At 44.3% G+C, this 19664-nt stretch overlaps 1 protein-coding gene across 1 annotated transcript; it reads right to left on the reverse strand.

The window, feature by feature from the left end:
- Positions 1-2388: 2388 nt before the first annotated feature.
- LOC308358375 (binder of sperm protein homolog 1-like) lies at positions 2389-11102 on the reverse strand (the record flags this gene model as incomplete). The annotated part of the gene is made up of 3 exons (XM_080828559.1): positions 2389-2531; positions 2895-3026; positions 11030-11102. 3 exons carry the CDS (start codon positions 11100-11102, stop codon positions 2389-2391), a joined length of 348 nt encoding a protein of 115 aa, XP_080684685.1.
- Between the last annotated feature and the right edge of the window lie 8562 nt (positions 11103-19664).

Raw genomic sequence — 19664 nt, forward strand, 5'->3', positions numbered from 1 at the left:
TGCAAAGTGAAAACTAAATTAAAATGTGGCCAAGGGACTAATAGATCTAAGTGCAGACTCAAGAAGGGGCATTTAAGAAAAGCACTGCAGGGATGCCTGGGTGGCTCAGTGGGTTAAGTGTCTGCCTCCGACTCAGGTCATGATCCCAGGACCCTGGGATGGAGTCCAGCATCAGGCTCCTTCCTGCTTCCCTCTCTGCTTGCCTTTCCCTGTGCTTGTGTTCTCTCTCTGACAAATAAATAAATAAAATCCTAAAAAAAAAACAAAACCAAAACCAAAAACCCTACAACATCCATGAGGATGAAAACAGGATAAAAATGTAAAGGGAGTTATAGAGGGTGTGATCGAAATAAAGGAACTTAGGATGTGTGTCCCTGAACAAAAACAGCAAGACAAAGGGGGAAAAATAATATTTGAGACATAACCTAAGAAAATAATAAATATGCCAAAATAAAAGAAGATCAGAATCTACCTATGAAAAGGATCTACCAGGGGTTGTGAAGATATTTATCCACACTGTGTCACTCCCAGGACTTGGGGAAATAATTGCAAGGCGTGTTTGGTATGACGCTGAGCCAAGAGCGAAGCGAACTTACGTGAGGACTCTGTCTCACGTTTCTGGAAACTTCAACTCGAATTACTGGACCCCAGTGGCGGTCCGAGTCCTTGAAAATTTATCTTCACTCGGAACCAGTATTCAGGAGACCCTGCAAAGTTTATGTATTTCCCCTTTCTCCTGGGCACTAAACACTGTGCCCCATTGGGGAAGTCTACCACGAAGGCTGAGAGTGTACGCCTCTGGTGCCCGGCTTCACAGTCGTCCGGGCTCCCAGTCATTCAAGGGGCAGCGAGGCTGTGGACTAATTCATGCTTGGAAATCTGGTAGGAGGTTGGCTCTGGCTCTTGAATGTAACACGTATAGCAAGCTTTCAACTGAATTTCTTTCTTAAAAAACCCCCTATGATCCATTTAGCACCACTAGATGTCTCTCTGGCCAACCATTCCCTAGGATCTGATTAGTAAGTAATCCCTGATGCCTGGAATAATAACCAAAATCACTGTGCACCTTAAGGACTAATGGCCAACACCCGGGCTCGGTCACAGCGCGTTCTACGGCTCTCCCGAGACAAGGAGGCCCATTTCAAAGACTGGAAAGATAAGTCACAAACATTCTTCTTGGGGTTGGGTTTCTTTCTTTCTTTCTTTCTTTCTTTCTTTTTTTTTTTTTAAGATTTATTTATTTATTTGACAGACAGAGATCACAAGTAGGCAGAGAGGCAGGCAGAGAGAGAGGGAGAAGCAGGCTCCCTACAGAGCAGAGAGCCCGATGCGGGGCTCGATCCCAAGACTCTGGGATCGTGACCTGAGCCGAAGGCAGAGGCCTTAACCCACTGAGCCACCCAGGCGCCCCTGGCGTTGGGTTTCTTATGAAAGATTATGAGGAGTCCTTTGGGTCCATAAAGACAGTGCTTCCAAACTCTTTTTTAGGGGGCGCCATGACCTACAGTAATAATACACTTGAAAATATGATTTGACACATATTCATGTATTTTTTTTATTGAATGATATTGACATACAACACTGTATTAGTTTCAGGTGATCAATGGAATGATTTGACGCTGCGTTCACTGTGAAATGATTACCACCATCTGGTCACCATCTGTTACCATAAAAAGTTACAAAACGTTCTTTTCCTTGGGATGAGAACTTGCAAGATTCACTCTTCGAGCAACCTTCAGGGATATGCACTACAACACCGCTGACTACAGTCGCCACGCTTCACATCACGTCCCCGGGACTTATCCATGTATATATGTGTAGATAGGCATCCACTTCTATTTATAAAATCACCTTAAAATATTAGAAATAATATATTGGGTACACATGCTCTACTCTGGGATTTACCCTCCAGTTCTGTGGCATTTTAATTCCTTTTTAAATGTATTTTTTACTTTAATTTTTTAATTTTTAATTTTATTTTTTAAAAGATTTTACTTATTTATTTGACAGGGACACAGTGAGAGAGGGAACACAAGCAGAGGGAGTGGGAGAGGGAGAAGCAGGCTTCCCGCTGAGCAGGGAGCCCGCTGTGGGGCTTGATCCCAGGAACCTCAGATCATGACCTGAGCCCGAGGCAGGCGCTTAACGACTGAGCTACCCAGGAGCCCCAGAATGTAGGTTTTCATATCAAAACCTCATCATCCACCATCCATGGCCAAAACCCCATTATTAACAGCCGGATCACCTTCAACTCATATCTCAGGAAGAAAGAAAAAAAAAAAAGCCTTATAAGGAGGGTCCTATCTTCTCCTTTCACAAAAGAAACTGAAGATTACTTCCCAGGAGAATGATTAGACCTTTTCATGCCCTTCCCCGAAAATCTCACCATCAGTCACAATATTTCCAAATCTTGTCTTTGTTATAATTCTGGGTCAAGGAACACCATTTTTTCCCAAAGGCGTCCCCATCTTCAGTACATTCCCGGTAGATCATGTGTCTGTACCAGAAGGGAAACACGCATTTTGCAAAGTCTACAGAGGAGGGAAGCAATCAGAATAAGAAATCTTTCCATTTTGTTATTTCTTTGCCATGTCTCTCATGCACACAGGTCTGTGCCCCCTCCCCCAAACCCTTTCCCCGCATTCAGCACCGTCTGCTTGGCAATATTGGTGGGGGATTGAGGTTTTGCTAAAAGTTTGCTTTCAAGGTCATGTGTTTGAAGCTCTCATAATGTCCTTGGTGCAATTTGTAGGTAGGTCAGAGACCTACCTGCACAGACCTCGTTTTCACAGTGTCCTTGACTGTGGAGTCCCTGTACAGCGCCCTCTTGTGGATCCCGTTGAACAAAGATCACCCCCCACTCCCGGCAGTATTCAGAGACTGGACACACTCACCGTCTTCAGAGCAGTATTTCCAATATCCTTGGTAAGTCTCATTTACGGAACACCACCTGTGTTTCGTCTTGAGCTTGACGCAGTCGTAGAATATTCCATTTTTGTAATGGAATGGAAAGAAACATTTGCCATCTGGAGAAAACAAAAATTCTTGGTCTTTCTCTGGGAGTGTTACTTGAGATGTTACAAACTTCCTTTTTTTTTTTTCTTTCTTAATATATTATTTATTTTTTTGACATCGAGAGAACGAGAGGGAGAGGGAGAGAGCATGAGAAGCGGAAAGTCAGAGGGAGAAGCAGGCTTCCCGCTGAGCAGGGAGCCCGATGTGGGACTCGATCCCAGGACCCTGGGACCATGACCTGAGGTGAAGGCAGTTGCTTAACTAACTGAGGCACCCGGGGCGCCCTACACACTGACTTTTGTCTTCCCTGGTTGCACTGAGGTGAGAGCTGCTCCCTGGGGTTCTGCTGAATACTGAGTCACTTAACTGCAGAGCTGTCCGACCCCTACTAATAAGGGTTTCTTGTTTTCAACCCTTCCTCCATGTCCCACGTTTCTCCATGGATTAAACACTCTTGATATATTTTGCTTAGCATTTGGCCCAGTTCCAGAAACCTTAGAAACATAAATATGAGACTTATCTATCGAACAATTTCCCCTCCACCTCTTTTCTTCACCTTATTACACACACACACACACACACACACACACACACACACACACACACACACACAGAGTATATAGCCTGGTTTGTATCTATCCAGTTTTCTCCACGGGTATATGGACATTACATATACACACGCTTACATCCCTACAACACACACACAGGGATACATACTATACGTGGGCTCTCTGCACAGAGTTTTTGCTCCCTCCTAAAATGAATCATACTTTGTATCCACAACTTGTTTCTAACTTAGCCTATCACAAAAATCCTTCCCAACGTATCTTTTTCTTCCCCCCTCCCGGCCTCCATTTAAGACAGTGTTCAGAACTTTCTTTAGAATTGAACTCATCATCTTTCTCTCTCACTTATATTCTTCCTTCATGAAGGACATCTCTATCCACCCACCTGAGCCAAAAAACTTACCCAATGTGTCCTTTTAACCTTTGTAGCTCTAACTCCTCTCTAATGTCAATTCATATTCTGTGATACGGATTTTGCCAAATTGACTCAACATTTCCCGTGTTCAAATTGTTTTCCCTCTATACAAAGCTGAAGCAAACTTTCCATGTATGTAAACTCTTATGTACTGAAGCATTTATTTCTACAGAATGGAATCCCAGGGGCGCCTGGGTGGCTCAGTGGGTTAAAGCCTCTGCCTTTGGCTCGGGTCATGATCCCAGAGTCCTGGAATCGAGCCCCGCATCGGGCTCTCTGTTCAGCGGGGAGCCTGCTTTCTCCTCTCTCTCTGCCTGCCTCTCTGCCTACTTGTGATCTCTGTCTGTCAAATAAATAAAAACTTAAAAAAAAAAAAGAATGGAATTCCAAAAGTAAGATTCTTAGGTTAAAGCACGTATGGACTGTTAATGTTATTGGGTATTGCTTTCTCAAAGGACAATAGCAATTCATGTTTCCTACCAATGTGCCCTTTCACCTGGATTTTCTTTGCCCTGAAGTATTTATACTTCCTAAGGTGTATACCTTTTTTTTTTTTTTAAGATTTTATTTATTTATTTGACAGACAGAGATCACAAGTAGGCAGAGAGGCAGGCAGAGAGAGAGGAGGAAACAGGCTCCCCGCGGAGCAGAGGCCGATGCAGGGCTCGATCCCAGGACCCTGAGACCATAACCTGAGCCGAAGGCAGAGGCTTAACCCACTGAGCCACCCAGGTGCCCCAGGTGTATACCTTTAAAACAGATTATTCCTATCTTGCTTTAAAATAGATGGTACGAAGTAGAATGAGCAGGATCTGAAGCTAGCAAGCATCAGAAAAGATTACTTATTATGACTATTTGATGCATTCTTGGCTGATACCATGCTATTTGTATTACTGTAATTATGGTTTGTTTAAATATCTGATAATACAAGGTGTTTCTCCAACACTTTTCCACCCGTAATATTCCTAATAACTATTGGACATTTTTCCCACGTGAATTTTATTTATTTATTTATTTATTTTTAAATTTTTTATTTTTATTTTTATTTTTTTAAAAATATTTTATTTATTTGACAGACAGAAATCACAACTAGGCAGAGAGGCAGGCAGAGAGAGAGGAGGAAGCAGGCTCCCCACAGAGCAGAGAGCCTGATGCGGGGCTCGATCCCAGGACACTGGGATCACGACCAGAGCCGAAGGCAGAGGCTTTAACCCACTGAGCCACCCAGGCGCTCCCCCACGTGAATTTTAAAATCAGGTATTTTCTGGCTTATTGGCAGAAATTAAAGAGTAGTGCCTGTAAAGTTCAGGGTGACTCTGTTTCTTGTTTTTCTTTATCTGTTTACAAATTCCTTTTATCAAATTTACAAAAAGGGAAAAAGGTTTTATCAGGAAAACCCCACTGATCTCCCCATTTCTACAAAATTAAAAGAAAATATACTTTAATTACAAAAGTTTTCTGATCATCTTACCTTTGACTTCTGGAAAGTGAATTATAGTTTCTGAAAAAGAAAATTTGAAGCTGATGTTTATGTCACTATCCTTATTTCTTCCAACCCAGAACATGGCATGATCTGTCATTTAGAACTCGCTTTATGTTGTTCAATATGATTTTATCGTTTACTTATTTAAATCCTGGACATTTCATGCTGATTTAACCCCAAAGTGTTTCTTGTCACTGACTTAAAATAGAATGATTTTCTTTTCTGTCAGTGTCTACTGGGTTCTTACCAGTATAGGGAAAAACAACTGATTGTTATATATTTATCTTATATCTAACCACAAATCTAGATTCTCTTATTTTTTTAAAAATTTTTATTAACTTTCAAATTTTAATTTTCATATGGTTCAGATTCTCTTATTGAAGCTAGGAACATTTACTAGTTTTCCTAGGGCTTTTTGAAGTATGCAATCAGACAATAATTGTACTTCTTATTTTCTCTGCTGAAAGGGTTATTTCCTTTTTGCACCATCACCTGCATTAGGGCCCCTCCGCCCCCCACAATGTTAACTAGTACTGGTCACAATTGACACATCCATGCAGACAGAGCCACGTTCGGGTTAAGAATGTTCATTTCAGTACAGCTGATAATAGCCGCTCAGATAGAGATCAATCCAAAAATACCAAGCAGTAAGGGAATTTTTTTTTTTTAAGATTTTATTTATTTATTTGACAGAGAGAGATCACAGTAGACAGAGAGGCAGGCAGAGAGAGAGGGGGAAGCAGCCTCCCTGCTGAGCAGAGAGCCCGATCCCAGGACCCTGAGATCATGACCCAAACCGAAGGCAGCGGCTTAACCCACTGAGCCACCCAGGCGCCCGCAGTAAGGGAATTTAAAAATAAAATATTATTTATTTATTTGAAAGGGAGAGAGAGCAGGAGCAGGAGGAGGAGCAGAGGGAAAGGGACAAGCAGATTCCATGCTGAGTGCGGAGCCAGAAGAGGAGCTCAGTCCCACAACACTGAGATCACAACCTGAGCCAAAATCAAGAGTCAGACGCTGGACCTCCTGAGCCCCTCAGGTGCCCCTTAAATACATAGCTTTATAATACTGCAGACATTAACAAAGAGGAACATACACATAGATATGAAAACATTTGCACTTCATCTTTAGGTGACAAAAGGCATTTTCTATTTCATTATGTTCTATAAGACCCTGTTTTTACAAAGAAGAAAATCCCATTATGGAGTCGTATGGGATGATACATTTGGTCACTCAAAAATATTAACAGTAAAATTGGCAATAGTATTATAATTGCTTTCTTCTTCTTTTTCCTTATCTATTCTTTTTAAAAAATTATTTATTTGACAGAGACAGAGAGAGAGCACAAGCAGGGGGAGGAGCGGAGGGAGAGGGAGATGCAGGCTTCCCGCTGAGCAGGGAGCCCGATGTGGGGCTCGATCCCAGGACTCTGGGATCATGACCCAAGCCCAAGGCAGATGCTTAACCGGCCGAGACCCCCCAGGCGCCCGCCCCTTTCTTTAACTCTTCTTAACATAGATTGTACTTTATCTTATATATGAGGACATAAAATATGATTTCTTGCCGGGAAAAGAAGCATAATATTGAACGACTTTATATTTTATTGCCAAATTTTAAAAACAACTCTAAGAGGAGAGTTTTTATCAACTCACCTACAGCTGGAGGATCATCATCTGAAAGACACAATATTATTTTATGTTTAAATTAATCTCTACACCCAACATGGGACTTGAAATTCCAACCCAGAGATCAAGAGTCACACGTTCTACCGACTAAGCCAGACGGGTGCCCCAAAAGACACAAATTTTAGCAAATATTTATTTCACTAGATTTAGCCTTTAGACTAGAATGAAATGCAAATATTTTCCCAAATTGTAATCTAGTAGGATAATATTTTGAAGGAGCCTCATCAGAATTCCAGTAGTGTTTACTTTCAGTAGTGTAACTGTGGGTGATTTATAATTTTTCCTTTTGTTTTAACTGTATTTTCCAGGGCTCCATGTTATCACATGGCACCTGTTTTATTTCGGTGATAAAGGATTTCTCTCCTCACAGTAATCGTGATTATTTTCTCCCCAACGAGACGGAAGACTCTTTCAAATTCGCAATCGATTTTCGCAAACAGTGGAGAAGTTACATTCACTAAAAATGGCTCCGGAATTCAAGTTTAGGAGACTCTAGTGTCTTGCAAGTATTGAAATGCCAAGAAACCTCCCAGAAAGGGCTAAGGCATTTCATCATAAACCGCCCGTCCATTGCTCGCAGATCGTCAACACTCTTCTCTGAGACTGAAAGAGACAGGATCTCGATGGCTATGTTTTTGCCTGTAAATGTCGAACTGGCAGCAGGTACCAAAACACGAAACTTTTTCTTTTCCCCCTTGGAGCAGGAAGCACGACATAAAGGAGGCATTTAGAAATGACTTACTTTTTCACCCTTACGAGTAGGAAGGATTCCAAGGGGAGGACACGTTCAGAATGTAAACTGACGGTGCTGAGGTGTAGCTAAAGAAATACGCATTCTCTTTAAAAAAAAAAAAAAGAAAAGAAAAGAGGGTGCCTGGGTGGCTCAGTGGGTTGGGCTTCTGCCTTTGGCTCGGGTTGTGATCTCCAGGTCCTGGGATCGAGTCTCGTGTCGGGCTCTCTGCTCGGTGGGGAGCCTGCTTCCCTTCCTCTCTCTCTGCCTGCCTCTCTGCCTACTTGTGATCTCTGTCAAATAAATAAATAAAATCTTAAAAAAAAAAAAAGAAATACGCTTTCTCAGAATCTTTTGCTCCTTCGTCCCCACCTAACTGTGTGACTTTGGATCCATGACTCGACATCTCTGTGCGTCAGATCCTTTTCTATAAAACGAGGGCAATAACCGTACCTACCTCATGGGATTGTTATGAGGAACGTACTTATTATGCCTATCAAGTTCTCAGGATATGATTCTTTTTTTTTTTTAAAGGGAGAGCTCTTTTTATTTTATTATTTAAAAAAAAAGATTTTATTTATTTGACAGAGAGATAGAGAGCATAAACAGGCAGAGGGAGAAGCAGGTTTCCTGCTGAGCAGGGAGCCCGACATGGGACTTGATCCCAGGACCCTGGGATCATGACCTGAGCTGAAGGCAGAGGCTTAACCGACTGAGCCACCCAGACGCCCTTAGCATATGATTCTGCTTCACCCTAGAAATTCTGTCTGCCATCCACAGGGGTGCAGCATAGGCAATTCTTCTGAGTATGTGGGAATATTCCATAACACTGTGAGTTAAAGGTTTGTAAAAGGAAACCTGACCTAACCATGACGGCAAAGAATTGCAGAGTGCGAGAGCTGGGTAGGGGATATAAAACAGCACGGCTGCTCCGGAAGACAGCACGGAGGTTGCTCAAAAAAATTAAAATAGAACTACCACTCCGTGAATATTAGCAGCTAAATCCAAACACATATACTGCGTCTCTAATACCTGCCGGTGGTAGGTATTAATAATAATAATAATAATAATAATAATAACCTGGCATCCTCCCAGCATCCTTGGGGGAGGGGCAGCAAGAATCCTTCTCCTGTACCAGGTGTGGGAACTCAGAGCCTGGCCCGAGGTCTCAGATGAAGCTTGGAGTGGAGTCAGAGAGGCCAGGTTGGGGCTGGACTTGGGAGCCCCTGCTGGAGGGATGTGGAACAGAGGTGGCCGGGGAGGGTGCTCGGCTCTCAGCCAGTGGGGGCCGCCGGGAGCGCTGGGCTATCATTCTCCTGCCCTCCTGTCCCATAAAATAATAAAGGCTTTTGCAATGCAAGATTTGTATTTTAGCACAAGCGTTTGCTGAAATTCAGCTGTGGGCCGATGGGCAGTGTCTCCCCCAGGAGCATGAAATGATAACAGGCAGCAGGTGAAAACTCCAGAATTTTGGGTTCATGCTGCACGTCAGGGGCTGCCCGCCTAGATGGTCCTCCCTGTAAGGGACCCCACTGTCATGTCATCCCTGAGTGCGCCCCAACAGCTCGTAACCACGGAAACGTTACACTTGCCCACCGCCAATGTCTAGTCCTGGAACGGGATCACTCGGCTGGGCCCTCTGTGAAGTCTTGTCAGGTCAGTCACATCTCCGGGCTTGCCCGAGGCATGAAGGCGGTTGAGGTCACACAGCTCATCTGTCTCCTCTCTGTCTTCTCACCAGCCAGTGGGCTCACGGGTGTAGTCACTCTCGCCACTTACTCTCTACACCATGTGCCCCCGGCGCGATCCAAGCCTCCCACCTCTTCGCTTCTAAAATGCTAAAATCCGATGCTTTTCATGTTCTGTCTCCGGGAGCAGAGTGCCCCTTATCCTCGATGGCATCTTACTGCCTGCGGGCCGGGTTGCTGGGGGGACGTGGTCATTCACGCCCGCACCATGACAGTGGCCATGTGTGATGCATGTCAGGGGTTCAGAAGAAAGCCCCAGAGATGACACTGGGGCCCTCTTCACCTCGGGGGAGCAGCAGACACTTGTGTGGGGCGACAGACAGCGTGAACGAGCAACATTTCCAAAGACTCAGAAGTGGGCTGAGCACCACGTAAGTGGAAAGACTGTGCCTGGGCCTAGTGGGTCTTCATTCGCCGAGACTGGGCAGCATCGAGAGAACGTCACATGGGAAAATGTGACCTTCCTAATTCAGGAGGCCAAGCACTAAAAGTGGAGAGATTTTAGGGCCATCTTAACCAGCTTCTGGCCTTTATACTTTCTTTTTCTTTTTCTTTTTTTTTTTTAACATACATTCGAAAGTGATATCTCATGAAAAAAAATCAATGTCCGAGACAAAAATGTTATTGTTCCATAAGCATAAAAAGAATATTCTAACAGATAAGAAATTAGTGGTCATAGCCACACTGAGAACCTCTTTTTTTTTTTTTTTAAAGACATTTATCCACACTGTGTTCGATTTACTTTTCGATGCAAACGTGTCCTGGAGGATACTCCCACGTGGGACACGCGAGACCATCGTTTTGCAGAAATTTCACAAAATAACCGTTTTCCCAGGTCTGCGTGACCCCCCACCGGATGTGCAGGAAATGCCTCTGTGATGAAATTCTCTTCTTATATTGTCATCCACAATCGCTGAGGGCCACATGATTTTGGTAAAGGACCAAAACAGACCTGCCAAAACTCAGTTCCATCTTCAAAGACTCGAATAAAGCATTTAAAATATGGTAGGGGGGAAGGGAGACACATGGTCATGAAGGAACACGACTCTGCCAATGGGATCCTCCGACTTGCATTCCGATCCTTTCATTTTTATTAGTCAAATCTTCTTATATTTGTGTGTGTGTTTATTATTTTTATTTTATTATTTTTTAAGATTTTATTTATTTATTTGACAGGCAGAGATCACAAGTAGGCAGAGAGGCAGGCAGAGAGAGAGGAAAGGAAGCAGGCTCCCCGCTGAGCAGAGAGCCCAATGTGCGGCTCGATCCCAGGACCCTGAGATCATGACCTGAGCCCAAGGCAGAGGCTTAACCCACTGAGCCACCCAGGCTCCCCAAGACTCGGTTTTTCAATGCTCACCCCCGACAGTGTCACATCGCGACTCACCCTCATAGTCAGGACAGACCACGCGGTGAAATCCACAGACCCAGAGCAACAGGTACCCCACCGGCAAGGCCATGCTGCTCCTCTCAGAAACTGCTGGTCGACCTGCTCATCCTCAGGGCTTTATAGCCAACACCGCTGTCCCCTGCCTCCCCCTTCACTTCCCTCCTCCTCTCCTCCCCTCCCCTCTTGCAATGCTCTGTCTCCTTCTCTGCCTTTCTCCCTCCGCCTGCTGCTCTTAGACCTCCTTTCGCCACTCCGCCTCCTCCTTCCCTCCCCCCTCTCCGCCCCAAAGCTGGACCACCTGCCTCGCGTGGGAAGAATTGCAGGAAAAGAAATACACAAGGATTAGGTGAGGCACCACGGGGAATTTTAAGTTGTTCCCACAGTCGTCAAGGATCCATGAGCGGTACAGATAATCCCTGTCCTGGACCTTACTGGTCTTTGAAAGCCAAGCCAGGAGCGCCGTGGTGGCTCAATCGGTTAAGCCTCTGCCCTTGGCTCAGGTCATGATCCCAGGGTCCTGGGATGGAGCCCCGCATCGGGCTTCTTGCTCAGCGGAGAGCCCGAATCTCCCTCTCCCTCTACCCCTCCCTTGGCTTGTGTGCTCTCTCACTCACTCTCTCGCTCTCAAATAAATTAAAAAAAAAAAAAAAAAAAGACTTGCAATTGCTAAACTACTCAAGTTTGCCTTTACCGTCTCTGTTCTGTGTCAGTCACTATAGCAAGGCACATCGCCAATGTCCCACTCTGTAAATTTTTCCTCAGTCACGTTTTCCTTGTTATTAGCCATGTGAGATCCAAGAATCCCTCAGAGTATGAATAAAGGAAACAGTTTCTCATGAGCACATCTTGCTGGCTATTTTTAATTTCTGTGATTTCTGTGTGTCTGAGTGTTGCTGAATGGGCTAAGAATCCACACATCTCATATTATCACTAAACTTCTGCACAGACAAATATAATTCAGGGAAAACTTTTTGAATCATGCATTTTCTAAAATTTTTATTTTATTTATTTATTCATTTACGTAATCTCTACACCGGATGCAGGACTCGAACTCACGACCCTGAGATCAAGAGCTGTACACTCTTCCGACTGAGCCTGCAAGGCACCCCCTGAATCATGTATTTTCTAGAACATTGTAACTAGGATTTGCCTGAGCAAATCTCAAAAATCTTCAACTACTAAAATTTGTTGGCCATTTACAACAATAATCGAAAAACTTGCCTAAATTTTTAGCCTCTATAGACCTGAAAGAATGTTTTTCTCAAAATGTCGTGTAAGATCTGATGCTTTGAGGTTTGATTGGTGAGAACAAAATGTATTAGGGTATCCCATTAAAAATCAATATTTTTTATTATATCTAGAAAGAAAGATGGTTGCACACGGTTAGCAGCAAGAGTGCCAAAACTGGGGCGCCTGGGTGGCTCAGTGGGTTAAGCCGCTGCCTTCAGCTCGGGTCATGATCTCAGAGTCCTGGGATCGAGTCCCATATCGGGCTCCCTGCTCAGCAGGGAGCCTGCTTCCCTCTGTCTCTCTCTGCCTGCCTCTCTGTCTACTTGTAATCTCTGTCTGTCAAATAAATAAATAAAATCTTTAAAAAAAAAAAAAGAGTGCCAAAACTGTCATTATGCTTTTAATTTATGTTCATACTATTGAAAGGGTTCTGAAACAGGATTTTTGGGAAGACAGGTGGCCTATAGGGAAGGAATGTGATTCCTAAAGATTTTGTTTAACAGTATGAGTGTGGAGTACTGAGCAATTATGTACACATAAACACTTATTTTCTGCTTATTCTGCTTGTTTATAATCATTTAAATCATCCCAATATTTTACCCTAAAGGGATACAATGTCCTTCTGAAAGTTAACAATCTAACTTTCTTAATCTTCATGTAAATAAATTCCCTTATTCTATATGCCTGTTTGAAAGCTTTTTTTAAATTTAAGATTTTATTTATTTATTTGACAGAGAGAGAAAGATCACAAGTAGGCAGAGAGGCAGGCAGAGAGAGAGGAGGAAGCAGGCTCCCCACCGAGCGGAGATCCCGATGTGGGGCTCGATCCCAGGACCCTGAGATCATGACCTGAGCCGAAGGCAGAGGCTTGACCCATTGAGCCACCCAGGCGCCCCTGAAAGTTTTTAACAACTAATTTTTATACAAAATTAATGGCCCTCCCAAAGCTATTTTGTAACAGTAACATTGATTATGGTAGCATTTTGCTTTTGCATAACAAATTAGACATATAGTCTCACTGATGTAATCTCTACATATAAAATACACAAGATTTGTTTGCTCCTGATGTCTAGAATGCATACTAATTTTAAATGTAAATATTAACATGAAAAATGAATCTGAAACCATGCGTCATTAGTGTTACTGATATTTTGCATATTAAAATGCATTCTGTGCATATTAACAATGAAAACAGCCGACATGATCACAAAAATCATCAATCAAGTTGACTATCTGTCTGTCTTCTTTGGAAAAATGAAAAGGAAAAAAAAAAAGTCATTGATCAAACAAACAGTTGGGGATTCCAGGGAAGATATGGGCTGAGGCAATTGGACCGGGTGGCCAAAGGTCAAAATTGAATACACATTTTAGCCAAATAACAAGATCAAAACCAAACTTCAGGTCTAACTCACACCAGATGAGTCCTCCATTTTTACTTAAATTTGCATTTATCTGAACACTAATGCAATTGAGTATTTCTTCCTCTCTTGCAAAATAAGCCATTCAGTATTCGTCTCCTGTTCCCTTTGCCTATGTTTGTACTGGGTTCTTTGCCTTTTTCTTATGATTTGCATGAATTCCTCGAGTATACTAGGTATTAATGCCAAGTCAGTCCTAGACAATGCAAGCACCTACCCTCGCTCCCCCACTCTCACTGAAACCTCAGAGCACCCATTTTCTCATTCCTGGTCGGGGGGATGGGAGGGTGTACTGCGACTGAGGTCGGGCATTCCGGCTCATAGCTTAGTTGTTGGCAGCTGTGTGAGCCTGGTCCCTAACTTCCTCTTCTCTAAGACAGGGGTAATAGTGTCTGCCTGACAGGGCTTGTTGGGGGGATTAAATAAGTTCTAGTGGATGAAGGGCTGGCTAAGTGCCAGTTCACTGTCTTTTCTTCTGTACCTCCGAAGAGGAAGAATTTAGGAAAATTCTTCACCACAGAAGGAGGCAGGAAACTTTTCAGGGAACCCTGTCTGCCTCCCCTCCCCCACTGTGCCGTCTTGCCTTAGACGTGCCATTGGCACCCACCGTTGCCCCCACCAGTGTGTCAAGCCCTGGGTGGCTCAGTGGGTTAAAGCCTCTGCCCTCCGCTCAGGTCATGATCCCAGGGTGCTGGGATCGAGCCCCACATCGGGCTCTCTGCTCAGCAGGGAGCCTACTTCCTCCCTTCTCCCTCTGCCTGCCTCTCTGCCTACTTGTGATCTGTCAAATAAATAAATAAAATCTTTTATTTTTTTTAAAGATTTTATTTATTTATTTGACAGACAGAGATCACAAGTAGACAGAGAGGCAGGCAGAGATAGAGGAGAAAGCAGGCTCTCCACGGAGCAGAGAGCCCGATGCGGGGCTCGATCCCAGGACCCTGGGATCACGACCCGAGCCGAAGGTAGAAGCTTTAACCCACTGAGCCACCCAGGCGCCCATAAATAAAATCTTTAAAAAAAAAAATTCCTGCTCATGACACCAGTCCCTGCACGATCCCATTAATGTACACATGGCTGAATTTTATGGGCCTCATGGATATGCATGAGCTCATCTTGGGGCATCATTAACCATGGGGCTATCCCATCCAAATTTCCCCAATTGTAACCAGTTACAGAAAACCTTCCTTTGGGGAGCTGGAGTATTTTCCTACAGACAGGTTGGGGCCAAAACGGTCGGGCCTATCCCCAAACAACCCAGAGATTTGGGGAGCACAACCTTAAAGAGGGCTCGTGGAGACAGCTAGGGCCAAGAAGGACTTCTCTCAAAGGTACACCTCAACTTAGAAACTCGGGAGGGGTGTGAGAAGTGGGTCCTGGGGGCCCCCCCACAGCAAAGAAGGAGGGTTTAGAGCAATGCTGTCCTTTGGAGGAAATGTAACATGAGCCATAAATATCATTGTAAATTTTATAGTAGCCACACTAAAAAAAATAAGAACAGGTTTAGTTTGTTTTAATTATATTTTTGTTGAATCATAATATTGAAAATATTACCATTTAATGTATGATCAACACCAAAAAATTTAATGAGATACTTATATGTTTCTCTTTTCTGTACTTCATCTCCAGAGCCCAGTAAGTATTTTACACTTACAACAAGGGGCAATGAGAACTCTCCACATTTCAAGTGCTCAAGAGCCACAAGTGGCCAGTGGCCACCATACTGGATGGTGCCCTGGAGCTTTGGGAAGGAAGGTTCAGAGAAAGTGGGGAAGGGGGCCATGTGGGGCAGATTCCTTTCTCTTTTAAGCAACTCAAAGGGGTGGGTGAAGCCACCTCTGGCTGGCTTCAGACTGACTGAGCTATGTATAGCTACAGAAGCCTATCTGTCCCCCAAGTCTGGGGAAAGGAGATGGAAGAAAAGAGAACTAGCCTGGACAAACTGCCTATTAAGTTCCTGGTAGTCAACTACTATCTTCATGGTCCCATGAATCTTTGCACTGTCCCTCTAAGGTAAGGCTCACTCTCCCTGTTTTATGGAGGAGAAAGCTGAGATTCAGACATCTTTCTGAGGTCCTGTCACTGCTCCTTCCAAAGGCAGTCCAAATATGTAATAGAAGGGGTAAGTGTTCTGCGTGTGTGAGGGGGTCTCACACGGAGGTTTTGTTTCACACATGGAGTCATCATCTGCAGCCAAGTAGTGGAAGGACTCAGTGTTTTGAAGCCACATTAAAGTTCAGTGATCTTACGGCCATGAGCTCCTATAATTCCCACAATAGCTTCCATAGTTGGATTTTTATCTCCACTTAACAGATGAGAACTTGAAAACTGGAAATCAGAGAGGTCAAATGATCTTCCCAAGGCCACCCAGGAAATAAATGGGAGAGGTGGGCTATCAACCCTGGTTGGTTGAGTGCCATCTTCTTCTCATGACTCCACTGTGACATTTTGGCTCAAGAGAACCAGCAAACTGAGGTGGTGCGCTAGGCTGCCCCCGGAGATCCTTTTAGCACCTTAATACTACCTGGCATTGCTGTTCCATGTTGGGTGACAGATATTGGTGCCCATGTCTCTTCTCTGATTACTGAGGTCAGAAATCACATCCAATTCCTCTTGGTAGTTGCCACTGCTCTATAAAGATGGTAGGGTTCTGGAATACTTACTCGACAGATGGATAAAAAGTAGATGGTGGAAGAATGGATGGATGGATGATGGATGGGTGGGTGGATGGATGGAAAGATGGGTGGATGGATAGAAAGATGGATGGATGGATGGTGGATGGATGATGGATAGATGGATGGATGGAAGGATGGGTAGATGGAAGGATGGGTGGATGGAGGGATGGATGGATGGATGGGTGGGTGGATGGATGGGTGGTGGATGGTGATGGATAGATGGATGGATGGAAGGATGGATGGTGGATGGGTAGATGGTTGGATGAATGGATGGATGGATGATGGATGGGTGGGTGGATGGATGGAAGGATGGGTGGAGGGTGGAAGGATGGATAAAATGATATTAACAATGAAGAATATCATTAAGCAAGAAAAGCATTTCCTAGAAGGTAACATTAAAAAAAAGATTTTATTTACTTATTTGATGGAGAGAGAGAGAGAGAGTGAGCACAAGCAGGAGGGGACAGGCAGAGAGAGAGGGAGAAGCAGGCTTCCTGTTGAGCAAGGAGCCTGATGTGGGGCTTGATCTCAAGATCTTGAAATCACAACCTGACCCTAAGGCAGATGCTTAACCAACTGAGCCACCCAGATGGCCCTAGAAGGTAACATTTTCAGAAATTTTGGAAGATGATAAATAACAAAAAGTAAAAGAAAGAAGACTATCATAGAACATTCCCCAAATAAACTTAGTTAATGAATTAATTACTACAAGCCTGGCATGGTGGAGAGAAGACTGGCTGATACTATCATCATCATACCATTAATGGCCAACAACTACTGTGATCTTTCTCTACAGCAGACACTGTGCTAAGTACTTTATATCTTTTATCCGATTTAGTCTTTCCAACAACTCTGTGGAGTAGGTATGATTCCCATTTTGTGGATGAGGAAGTGCCCTGCCCATCGTCACTCTGCCAGCTGCCAGGGAAGCATCCACACGGGCTGTGGATGTGATCCCTGTGAAATGCTGGCACCAGACGGCCCCTAGCAGTGTGCTTTGCTCTGTGGGTGTTTGCTAGATCTGGTCCAGCATAGCTTCTTCTGAAAATCAATCCATTCTAAAGCCAGACATCTATATAGATTCTATAGATTTTCAATTTCATAATTTTGAATGGCCTCATATTGCTTTATCCAGGATGCTCTTTTTTGTTTTCCCAAATTTTAACCATTTGCACATTAGTGTGTGAGCATGTGTACATCCAAACACCTGTACGTATGTGTATAATGTGTGTGTATTTGTGTATATGTGTATGTATACACGTCTGTAACATGTGCACATGTACATGTATATGGGTGCATATACATAATTATTATTTTTAATTATGAAAGTCACACACATCTATGGTAAAACATTTAAACAGAGAGTCTCACAGTCGTCCTCAGCTGCTCATTCTCACTTCTCAGAGATCCTATCAACCAAAACTATGGTGACAACGGCAGGATGCCAACTCCAACTACCCCACGGCCCAGGACAAAGGGTCCTCTGCAACATTTGAATGTGCCAGTGCTCAGAGAATAGCTTGGTCCTAACCTGAATGTTCCAGACGTGGGTGTCTGGCTATTACGGCTCACTTTAAGGTTCAACCATTGTCTTGAACCACCCCCAAACATTTTCTATTAATATCCATGTGTCAGTCCAAGGAGACTCATTAACATTCCAGAATATCAGTTCCTATCAGCTCCTTGCATCTATACAACACCCCAGATACCTAGGGGGAAGCACCCATGTAGAGAGAAGAGGAAGTGCAAAGGTCCTGAGGTGGAAGGAAGCTTGGCTTGTGCTGGAAGCAGTGAAAAGCTTAGTGTGGCTGAGGCAGATCAAGGGAGAACAAGAGTGATAAGGAATGAACTTTGAAGGGAAGGCCATGGTAGGGACTGTGGATTGTACTATAAAAGGGATGGAGAACTATGAATCAATGGTTGCCACTTGCCCCCACTTTAATCTCTCCAGTGGCTTCCATTTGCATTTAGAATCTAAGGGTGGCACTGCAGGGTCCGGCTCCATCCACCTTACCAAGCGTCTCTCAGGCCTCACTCCTCCCTGCTCAGGCATTCCAGGTGATCCTTAAATACATCTAGCTCTTTCTCGCATCCTGCCTCTTTGGCCCAGAAGAGCTGCCACTGCCCCAGGCTCCCCTCACATCTACATCCCGCACTTCCTGCAGGCCTGTTTCAGTGTCATCCTCTCAGAAAAGCCTCCCCTGACCTCCTGACCGGAAGTCACCTTGCCTCAGTTATTCCTTATGGCAGCCTTGGTCCTTCGCCTTTGTAACCACGATCCTGAGCAAGAATTTCATGCTTGTCTCTGGTTTATTCCCTTCCTACCTGTCTCCTTCGCAGAAATCCAGCCCCATGAAGGCAGGGTCCAGGCCCATCTCACACACAGCTGTTGCTCATCTCTGAGCTCTGCAGACCACGCACGTTGTGGACTCAGTAATATTTAAATGAATGCTTTAAAGCAAGCACCAAGAGAGGCCCGATCTGCAGCCCTCTGGATGGGACAGGGGAGAGCCTGGAGGCCAGGGCATCCATGAGGGAACATGACCACTGTTTGGGGGAGAGAAGGTGAAAGCCTGGCTTTGCAGGAGCAGGAGAGACAGAGAGAAGGCGCTGGTTTCAAGAGCCCTTCAGGAAACAGAAGCTACCGGGTTTGATGATTGCTAAGACATGACAGAGAAAGCTTCACTCTTGGGCTGACTACTTGGGAGGTGGGGAAGAACTTTTAGTCCGTTTGGGCTGCTGTTACAGAAATATCATACACCGGGGGACTTAGGACTAGCAGATTTCTCGTGGTTCTGTTATCTCGAAATCCTAGACCGTGGCATTGGCAGATCCAGGGTCTGGGGAAAACCCACTTTGTGGTAGACAACCACCTTGTCATTGAGTCCTCGTGTGGTGGAAGGGGCAAGGGAGATCTCTAGGGTCCCTTTGACAAGGGCACTAATCCTACTCATGAAGCTTCACCCTCATGACCTCATCACTCCCAAAGACCCTACTTCCTATTGCCAACACTTGGGGTTTAGGATTCCAACCTGTGAATTTGGGGGAGACAAATATTCAGACCATAGGAAACATAGTACAATTAAGTGAAGTCATGTGTGTGTGTGGGGGGTGGGGGATAGGGATATTTGGGGCTTTCTATCAGGAGCCCAGTCTTGGAATCTGAGATGCTTGAGGGCCATCCAGACAGACATACCCAGGAGGCAGGTGAAAATACAATCTTGACACTCAGAAGTGTAATTTGCCTGGAGAGGTCTGGTATGAACGATGATGTTGGCTGATACTTCTGGAGGACTTAGCGCACATGAG

Source organism: Martes martes (assembly GCF_963455335.1).
Source record: "Martes martes genome assembly, chromosome: 17".
In the NCBI taxonomy this organism is placed as follows: Eukaryota; Metazoa; Chordata; class Mammalia; order Carnivora; family Mustelidae; genus Martes; species Martes martes.